A 10685-nucleotide genomic window follows, 5' to 3' on the forward strand; every position below is an offset into this window, starting at 1 on the left:
GAGTCACCCCCTCTATATATCTGTAATGATCAGAAGGTTAAAGCACCAAAGTAAAAGGTTCTGAGTGTTTGTTTTTTGAGAAGAGGGATGGGAGAGCTTCAGATCATCACTCTATAGCCAGGACTAAGGGAGAAGAACCCCAAGCAATGTACTGTGATGGTAGCTCCTGAAGGACAAGAAAGCAGGTGGCCTTGCTGGGCAGATAGAATAAAATGAGTCTCTGGTAGTCTTTAAAAAAGATTTGGGCCTGAGAAACAGAAAATTCCAAGAAGGTTTCCCTCCCCACCTCCCCCCAAAATCTAGTCTCGCCCAAGCTAGATCTCAGTCTCTGACCTCATATTAGTTCCAAGTAGTATCCGAGTAACCACTGACCTTCTCAACAAGTGAATGGTCATGGTCCCTGAATGTGCATCCTATGCTGGGTCACTAGCAGTTCCATTTCTCTTTCTGCAGCTGAAGGAGAATGCAGAACTTCCCCTGGGACAACCACAGCTCTGTGTCTGAATTCATCCTTCTGGGCTTCTCCAGGGATTCCCACATTAATGTAATCCTCTTCAACCTCTTCCCCTTTCTCTACCTCTCTACACTTGTGGGCAATGGGCTCATTGTCACCTTGATCCACGTGGACTCCCACCTCCACACACCCATGTACTTCTTCCTCAGTGTCCTTTCCATGTTGGACACGAGCTATGTCACCCCTACTGTGCCCCAGATGTTGGTACATCTAATCTGCCAGAAGAAAACTATCTCCTATGTTGGGTGTGTGGCCCAGATGTACATCTTTCTGGTGTTGGGCATCACTGAGGGCTGGCTGTTCTCTGTCATGGCCTATGACAGATATGTAGCCATTTGTTACCCACTCAGGTACAAAGTTATCATGACCCCATGGCTGTGTGGGGCAATGGTGGTCTTTTGTGGATTGTGGGGAATCAGCTGTTCCCTAGTCTACACTGTCTTCACCATGTGCCTGCCCTACTGTGGCCCCAATGAGATCAGTCACTTCTTCTGCGAGGTCCCTGCTGTTCTGAAGCTGGCCTGTGCAGACACATCCCTCAATGACCAAGTAGATTTCATCCTGGGCTTCATCCTTCTCCTGGTACCCCTTTCCTTCATTCTGGCCTCTTATGTCTGCATCTTTGCCACCATCTTGAAGATCCACTCAACCCAGGGTCGACTCAAAGCCTTCTCCACCTGTGCTTCCCACAACACTGTGGTCACCATGTTCTGTGGACCTGCCATGTTATGTACATGAATCCTGGGGCCAATGCCTCCCCAGAGCGGGACAAGAAACTGGCTCTGTTCTACAATGTTATCTCTGCCTTTCTCAACCCCATCATCTATAGCCTTAGAAACAAAGATGTGAAGAGGGCTTTCCTCAAGTTAACAGGCTGGGGCAGGGCCTCTGAGTGAGGCCACTGGAGCACAGAAGGCCACAACCAGAACTGAAACCACAAGTTCTACCCCATTCCATTCCATTACCCACAGGATAGGCAAGAATCACTGACTGATAAGGGAGATAATATGTAAGGTAGGTGCCTGGGTGGGACTTGTTGATGGCTGCAGCAGCTGAGCTACCTTCAAACATTAAGAGAACAAACTGTAGACAGAGTGCCAAGTCAGGACCTATGTCTGATTCATTTCTGTTTCCCTGGGCTCAGCCAAGGGTCTGGCACAAACAAAGCATCATTAACATTTGCTAATCAAATGACTGAGTTCATGAGGATTGAGCCTATTAAATCAACTTAGGATGGCCAGGACAAGAAGACTGACAGGACCCATATCAGTGACTTTATTTTATCTCAGTCAGGAGCATGAACAGATCTAAAGAAACATAGTCTTAGGAGAAAGGAAAAGTGGCCTTAGAAATAGGGTTCAGAAATTGGTCATTGTTCATCCAGCACTTCCATGGGAGTGTGGGTCCCAGGGTACATGGAGAGTCCCTGCTGTGGTGAAGAGATATTTTGAGGGGCCTCTTGGTATACAGATGAAACATCACCCAAACCATACCACACTGGGTCAGAGCTCATACTTTGCAGCAAACCATCACCTTGTAAGATTGCTGTGAGAAGTTAACATAGGTAAAGTTCTCAAAACAGTGCTTGATGCATTGCACGCTTTACATAAACACTGCCATTCTACTTGTTATGCTCTACTTCTTTTTCCTAATACCACAATTACCAAGCAACTGATCGAGACCATTTCAGCTTCAAAAGAGGGGCCACTCTGCTCTCTGGAAAATATAGCTAACATTATAAATGAACAGGTTGGCATTTGTTTATACTTCATTCTGGTGTGAATTTAGTAAATCTGGGTCTGTTACCAAGAAGCTCATGAAATATGAATTGGCAAAACTACAGAAAAATTATGACACCCTTTCAAGATATCAAATGTAGAGGCCCTGATTACAAACAACCAGCACTCCTCAAAGATACCTTCATTGATTTTCTCACATGGTAGAGCTTTTTATTTGTTCAAATCTAAACTGAGTAATAATGGTGTTACTAGAGTACTTGATTCAAGAGGATACTGACAGGAATGGCAAGATATAATGATCATAATGGTGCTGGCTTCTCTTACCAGTGTCAGAACTTTTCACCCATAGCTGTGGCCCCTTTGACTCTCCAGCACCTTGGAGGAGACACAGAAAAGTTGCTCCACAGAATCTCAGGAATTGTACTGACAACCCAGTGCCTATCATACCAAAAAAGGCAGGAAATACTCCAGTAGCAAGAAAGGCAAGCAACACTTCAATGAAGGCTGAATCAGAAAGGTAAGCTGTCACAAGGAGCCCCTACTGACCACAAAATCTCCTCCAATTTTGCCTTCACTCTTTCTACCACCAGAAAAAAAAAAGAGGAAAAGAGGCAGGAGTTCCTGGCATTCATTTTATCCTTGTCATGATTCTGAATTCCCACAGTCCACAGAACTATTTCAGCTATTCCTGTTCCAAATTTGGCTTTGAATTTGAAAGTCTAAATCACCTAATGGATACAAGTGACAGGTTATTCAGTGAAATGATGCCTTAGAAAAATACTGTCAGATTCTCACTTTGAACACAAAGGAAATTCAAAACTATTATGCTACCTTGTGATTAATATCAGGCCTCTTTAGCCTCAGAATTATGGAACCATCATTAACTAATAGTCCTCAATAAAACAGTAATGGTTCCAACAAAAGTAATACAGATTCAACCCAACCAGATATCATTGAAGGTACTTTGAACTCAGCAAGTAAAGTAATAATAATTGTGGTATTAATGGCAGTTATTACTATAACTTGAATTTGGAAGAATAATATTTGGCCTCACATTTCACAGCTGGTTATAGGACATTTGCTGAACATATTTTGGAAAGCAGTAAGGAAGGGGGCTTGAGGAGAGATGCTGGGCATTGGGAGAGAGCAAGCAGATACCACATAGAAGGATTGACAGGACACACAAAGCCCCCAGATCACACGGGCAAAGGATGGATAGTAGAGATATTATGGGAGTTCGTCATGCTTTCCAGGTTACATCAAGATAATAGTGGTACAATGGGAGGAAATGGGAGGACAAGGGGATTTGATTAGGCCAGAGAACAGTGTTGTGGGATTAAGGGTTAGAGAGAACTGGGGGAGTTCTGGAAGAGAGGGAATACAGGAAATTTAGACTTCAGGGTGCAAAATATTCCAGGTGATTAGGAAAAAAATCTATGCTAGAGTGTTGCCTCTAGGGAAAATTCAAGGAAACTTGGCAGGGAAGGGAATAAAAGCCAAAACAAAAACAAAAACAAAAACAAAAACCCCTACCTCATTGAGACCCAACTTAACAGAGAATTTATTTAACAATAATTTCTTTTCTTAAAGATTTTATTTACTCATTTGAGAGAGAGAGTGAGTGAGAGAGGGAACACAAGCAGGGGGAGTAGCAGGGGCAGAGGGAGAAGCAGGATCCCCATTGAGCAGAGAGCCCAATGCAGGACTCGATCCCAGGACCCCAGGACAATGACCCGATCTAAAGGCAGATGCTTAACCAACTGACCACCCAGGCGTCCCTAACAATAATAATTTCTAATCCCATCCTTAAATACATATCTGCCTCCTATGAACTGTGCTGGTTTGTAGACCAAATTCCAACAGGACAGGGGCTGTGACTTCTTTCAGCAGTGCCAGGGATCCGGGAATGACAATGGGCAATCAACTGGCTCCCATCAGCGAACTATAGGGAAGTAGAGACGGTGGGAAATCTGGCTTAAATAAAACCTTGCTACCTTCCTTGATTTCTCTGTTTCACCAACACACCAAGCCATCAAGTATTCTTCCTTCTTTCTTTGTCACATCTTTCAGCATCTCCCTATTCATTGCCACCATCCAAGACAAGCACCTTCATAAACCATGCCCAGATCTCCCTCAGTAAGTGCTCTTCAATCCAACCCCTCATCAGGTCTCCCAAGCCCTTCTTCTGAAAATACTGTATCACCACCTCTCCTCCACCCCAGCCCTCACCCCTGATGCTCAAAAATGTAGGTTGTTCATCATTGTTAAGATAAAATCTATTATCACCCGAATTACAAACTGTAGCAATCTGTCCTTGTAGAGAAACTAATAACACCTCATCACACTTTAGCCACAAGACTCACCTCTCCACTACCTTGGTCCCTGAATGTCTAGCTGTAGAAGAGCCATCAGGTAGACTTCCCACCTTCTGGAAGAAACTTCAACAGCGAGGAAGATTTCTCCCCCATTATCGAAGCAGCCCACTTCCCCACAAGGCCAGAAGCAGGAAGCTCTCATCAGCTACCAAGTACCCTCCACCAACCCCATAGCTCCCTAATCCCTCCCCCACAAGGGGAAGGAACACCTCAAAAACCCATGGGACCCTTCACTTTCTGCCTGAAGCCCTCTGGAACTGCTGCCTGGAACTTTGTCATGCCAGGTACTGGAGTCTATTGGTGCAGCTATACCCACCCACCCAAATGCCCTGCCTAGCTCAGCCCTGTTTCATCTCTGAGTAAATGCTTTAGGACAATATTAGCACCTAAGTACTAGAGACGAAATCTCTTATCAGCTCAGAAACCCTCAGAACTCTCTAGTCATTCATTATTCCCAGACTCTGCTCATCAGCCCCATTTACCCAAGTCCCCACTTCTCCCTTTCCCCAGTTCTCCCTCTCTTTGCCATCTCAGCCCCATATTCAGCCACTGCCCCTCTCAGTATCCTCAACCTAGAATTCTCCCTGGGGACACAAGACCCCTGTCACTCTCTAAAAAGGAGGTTCTTTGTTCTCACTCCTGACCTGTGAGTTCCCAGACATTCTCATCCCAATGACCTCTTCTCCCACTTCCTTTCTGGTCATCTCAAGCCACACCCACAATGGAGTTCATCACCCCTAAAACTGCACCGCTCCCTAATAAGAATCCAAGCATTCCCACTGCACTGACACTTTCTACAGGGCTCATTAGGCTGTCCTTTGCCTACTTCTCAATGTCATCTCTACCTCTCCTGCTCACTTTATTGTGACCATAGGAGTCTTCTTCCAGCTCTTCAGAAAATGCAAAGTCCTTTCCTGACCTGGGGCCTCTGTCCCTAGTATCCCCTTGCCTGAAATGCCGTTTTCCTGGCTCTTTGCATGGGTGACTCCTATCATCCTCAGGTATCAGCTAAACCTTAATTCCTTACCAGGGCCTTAACCTGTCAGCTCTCAGTAAGTAGGTTTCCCTCCATTTTTCTCTGTTACAGTAACTACTTGTTTCCTGAGACAACTGTAACTTCATTTCTCAGTAACTGAGCTTAATTTCCATTTTGAGCTATCATTCCAGTGGTGGGAGAAATAATATTCATCTTCTTGGGGTTTCTATCTCCCTCTCCCTGACTCCAAGTTCTGGAGAGCTTACAAAGTGCTGGGGTATGCAGTGGTGGATGGAAGTAGGGTGAGAAGCAGTCTGGTCCTCTATGTCTGACACCCATAGAGAGAACCTCATTCCTATGAGGTCATCAGCCCTTCAGGGTCACTGTGGCATTGGGTTTGGCATTGTAATTTTATGACTGTAAATCTCTCCACATATCTGTTTTGGTTTCCCCAAGGCTGGCCATAATGGATGTTCAAGAAATACTGGAGGAGCATCGGCTCATCCTTGAGGCCTTTGGGCCACCAATGAGGTCTGAAAGGAAGCTGGATGTTCATGCTAACTCTGAGGCCCCATGCCAGGAGTCTTAGCTTCATATGTCATTTTGATCCCTTGAAAGAATGAGAGTCACTGCTATGTGTGCTGCCCACTGTGGTTTATAAAGGACAACACACGTGCAACGACTTTTACTCTTCTCTGCTCTCCTTACTCGTTTTATGGTTCCCAGAGGATTCTCAAGTTTATTGCACTTGGGTTTCATTTAGTCCACCTACTGTGGCATAGAATTTTAGAAATACAGAGGTCTTGGATACCATTACATTTAAGATGATCATTTTATAGATGAGTAAATTAAGATTCAGAGAAAGAAAATGAATTGCCCAAAGCCATAAAACAAGTTACAACGTTGGGATTAGAACCCAACTTAACAGAGAATATAAGAGACAGGTCACTTACTGTCAGGTTCTGTGTCCTTCTGTAACACAATGCAGAGTATACCACATTAGCTCCATGAACCACATTGGTTCTATGCACCAAGTCAGGTCTGTGAGCCACTTGGTTCCGGTGGCTTAATTTTTAATGTTGGCTACATATATTCACTGTTTACATGTACCACTTTGATTGCCTAAATCATCTTGGCCCTCTACTGTGTCCATGTGCCATGTCACTTACAATTACCATGTTTCATGTTCGTTACATGTATCCTATTCACTCCAGTGCCATTATGGTAGATTATATTATCACCCCCATTGTTGCTGCTTTCACTATAGAAGAATTATATATCCATACCCACTGCCATGTGACATGTGTTACTTTTCTGTGGGAAGAAAATACTTCCTGCCCTTTTGCTATGGGGCTTGACCATGTGACTTGCTTTGGCCAGTAGGATATCAGCAAAGAGATGTGTGTCACTTCTGAGCAGAAGCTTTAAGAGTCATCTTGTGTCTTTCTCTTTGTCATAAGAATGGGATATTCCAGATAGAGCCTCCTTTTTCAGATTGGATCCAAGAATCCAATGGCAGAAGGCCATGGTCCACTTACAACTTTCATGGAAAATGAGCAATAAATGAGCTTCTGCTGTTGTAAGCCAGGAAGATTATGGAATTGTTTGTCACTGCACCACAATGTAGCAAGTTCAGCAAGACAGCCATGTTGGTTTCATGTACCACATTCATTCCCCTGACCAGGGGCTCTATTGGTTCCAATGCACCATATTGTTTGCATACATTATAAATGCTGTCCTTTTCCTTAGCATTGGACACTCTCCCTCAGGCTTCTCCTGTCTCCCAATTCACCAGGCCGCCCTACCCCACCCCATCACTTTGAGAAAAGCCTCCTTGATGTCCTTGTTCCTCAGACTGTAGACCACAGGGTTGAAGAAGGCAGTGAAGACATTGTAAAAGAGTGAGATCTGCTTGTCCCGCTCAGGAGAATAGCTGGAGTTGGGCCTCATGTAGATGTACATGGCTGGAGCATAGAAGAGTGTGACCACAGTCAGGTGGGAAGCACCAGTGGAGAAAGCCTTGCAGCAGCCCTGAGTGGACTTGATCTTGAGAATGATCTGGCCAGTACGGATGTAGGAAGCCAGAATGAGGGATAGTGGGACAACAACCATGAAGACACTGATGACCAGGTCCACCATCTCAATGAGATTGATATCCATGCAAGCCAAGCTTTGTACTGAGGGGCCTTCACAGAGGTAGTGGTTGACCACATTGGGCCCACAGTATGGCAGCCTTATGGTGAGGAATGTATGGATCAGAGAGAAGAAGAAACCACAGGCCCAGGTCCCAGCTGTCAGCTGTGTGCAGAGGTCCCAGCTGAGGATGACAGTATAACGCAGTGGGTGGCAGATGGCCACATATTGGTCATAAGCCATAACTACGAAGAAAATACACTCAGTTAGGCCCAGGGCACCAAACACATATATCTGCAGCCAACAGCCAGTCAAGGAGATGGTCTGAGAGTGAGGGAGGAGATGCACTAACATCTGGGGCATGGTGGTGGTGACACAGCTCATATCTAGCAGGGAGAGGATGCAGAGGAAGAAGTACATGGGCGTGAGCAGCTGCATGTCCAGGCAGATCAGGGTGATGATGAGCGCATTGCCCAGGACTGAGCCCAGGTAAAGGAGAAGGAAGGCAATGGAGAGGACTCTGTTGGATGTGGGGTCACTGGAGAAGCCAAGCAGAATTAATTCAGAAACCCAGCTTTGGTTCTGCCCTGGAGCCATCCACATGGTGAGGCCTATAAGAGAACCACACTCGTTTAAATCTGAAGTATGGTAGTCCAGCAAGAATGTCGGCCCTGGAGGCAGGGATTTTAATTCTGACCCCCATTACTCTACTGTCTTGAACAAGTTACTTAACATCTCTGAACCTCAGTCTCCTCATCTGTAAAATGTAGCTAGTAATACTCATCTCTCAGGGTTTTTATGAGGAGTAGAGGCAATACATATGAAGCATCTGACATATGCCTTAAAAGAATAAATAATGGCAAAGTGCTCACAGGCAATCACCTTCGGTGGACAGACTGGTTGCCCACGTCTAGTGACAATCAATGTACACCACATCAGCTCCAGCCCTCAAACCTTTAGAGGTGGAGTTTGCCTCTGCCTGAAAGATCCTTTGTCTAGAAGCACTGCTCCAAGCCTCTCCTCACGCTGCAAACCTGTCTCCTTTGCCGGCTGTCAATGCGAGGTTTTGTCAATAGAGGGCGCTAGAGGGGCACTGTGATGTGCTAACCCCAGGAAGGCACTTAGGTTGGGGCAGCAGTCCTTCCTCAGCCACTCAGCTTGAGAGCCAGCGGGCTGGTGCTTGGAAGGGCCCCAAGCACTCACCTCAACTGACCTCAGTGGACCAACTATAGTCACACACTCAGGCCACACTTTCTCCACCCAGTGGCCACTTCTATGCAAACTCTGGCCTGTCCCGACCAGCAGCTGACAGGTATCCCTGTGGTAGGCACACCCTCTTTGAAAAAGTCTGGATTCAGTCTTTTTTTCTTTCTTTTTTTTTTTTTTTTTTGGCAGAGGTGGGGGAGTGCCAGGAGCAGGGGAGGGAGAGAGATAGGTTCTAAATCCCCAGTCCCTTCAATATGTCCTCTCTTTCAGCCATGAGGTAGTAGCTGCTTTTTTTTTTTTTTTTTCCCCTTGCTACTTCTGGATCTCTTTCAACCTTTTTGGTAGTTACCCACCTTTTACCAGTCAATTATTTTTTTTTAAGATTTTTATTTATTTATTTGACAGAAAGAGATCCAGCGAGGGAGGGAACACAAGCAGGGGGAGTGCGAGAGGGAGAAGCAGGCCTCCCGCAGAGCAGGGAGCCCGATGTGGGGCTCAATCCCATAACCTGAGCCGAAGGCAGACGCTTAACGACTGAGCCACCCAGGTGCCCCTCAATGATTCTTTATATTAAATTTTCCCTGTTCACATCATCACTGGTGTGTTGTTTCCTGACAGCATCCTGACTGGTATGGATGCTAACTCTATGGCAAGTAATTTTGATAAGAAATAGAATGTGACATAGTTACAAGCTATCTATCCATAAAGTATTATTAACTACAAAAGTAAGAAGTATTAGCTATCAGTGGAAAAACTGGACAATATCTTAAATGAGCGATTACAGTTAACATCACCAGTAAGGAGCAGATAGACACAGTGTGTCTCCATATCTGAAATCCTAACAATATAGCATCTATATATTATTTCAGCTCCAAATGCAAAACCTGAATCTAATCATGAGGAAACATCAAAGAAACCTAAATTGAGGGATACTCTATAAAAATACCTAGCTTTTAATCTTCAAAAATATCTTTATCATGAAAGACAAAGAGAGGCTGAGAATCGGGCTGCCTGGACGGTTCAGGCGGTTAAGCGCCCAACTCTTAGGCTCAGGTCATGATCGCAGGGTCATGGGATCAAGCCCCAAGTCCCACTCGGCGCTGAGCGGGGAGCCTGCTTAAGCTCTCTCTCTCCCTCTCCCTCTGCCTCTCCCCTCACTCATCCCCCTGACCCACGCAAGTGCTCTTTCTCTCTCTCTTTAAAAAAAAAAAAAAGGAAGAAAGAAGGAGAGAGAGAAAGAAAGAAAGAAAAGAAAAGAAAGAAAGAAAAGCTGAGAATCAATAATAGATGGAAGAATACTGAAAAATAAAGCATAACAATTAATGCAATATGTAATTCTGGAAGGGAGGAATGGCAAAAAATCAGTGACAACTGATAAAATTGGAATATGAATTAGATTAGATAAATGTGTCAATGTTAAATTTCCTGAATTTAACAGCTACTATATAAGAGAATATTCCTCTATTCTCAGGAACTATTCACTGAAGTATTAAGGGGTAAAGGAATGTGATGTCTGCAAATTACTCTCAAAGCATTCTGGAAAACATAACATTAACATGACAAATTATTAAAAATTAATAAATCTGGGTATGGGGCATATGGGATTTTTTGTAGTATTCTTTCAGCCTTCCTATAAATTTGAAATTATTCCAAAAAAGTTTTTTAAAAATTAAAAAAAATTTAAATGTGAAATAACTTTTTCAGACGAACAAAAAGTAAGATTATGTGAAGGGCAGACGAAC

At 44.4% G+C, this 10685-nt stretch overlaps 2 protein-coding genes across 2 annotated transcripts; one reads left to right on the forward strand and one right to left on the reverse strand.

The window, feature by feature from the left end:
• Positions 1-399: 399 nt before the first annotated feature.
• LOC118020246 (olfactory receptor 13-like) lies at positions 400-1410 on the forward strand. Its single transcript, XM_035020178.1, is given in 2 exon segments — positions 400-1238; positions 1241-1410. Coding segments are annotated over 2 exon segments (945 nt in total). The 5' UTR covers positions 400-463.
• A 5636-nt stretch (positions 1411-7046) lies between these two features.
• LOC118020247 (olfactory receptor 2A12-like) lies at positions 7047-9094 on the reverse strand. Its single transcript, XM_035020179.1, has one exon. The coding sequence runs from the start codon at positions 8338-8340 to the stop codon at positions 7393-7395; it is 948 nt and encodes a 315-aa protein (XP_034876070.1). The 5' UTR covers positions 8341-9094; the 3' UTR covers positions 7047-7392.
• Positions 9095-10685: the final 1591 nt, after the last annotated feature.

This window comes from Mirounga leonina, unplaced genomic scaffold, assembly GCF_011800145.1.
Source record: "Mirounga leonina isolate KUSES-001 unplaced genomic scaffold, KU_Mleo_1.0 Mir_173, whole genome shotgun sequence".
Lineage (NCBI taxonomy): Eukaryota > Metazoa > Chordata > Mammalia > Carnivora > Phocidae > Mirounga > Mirounga leonina.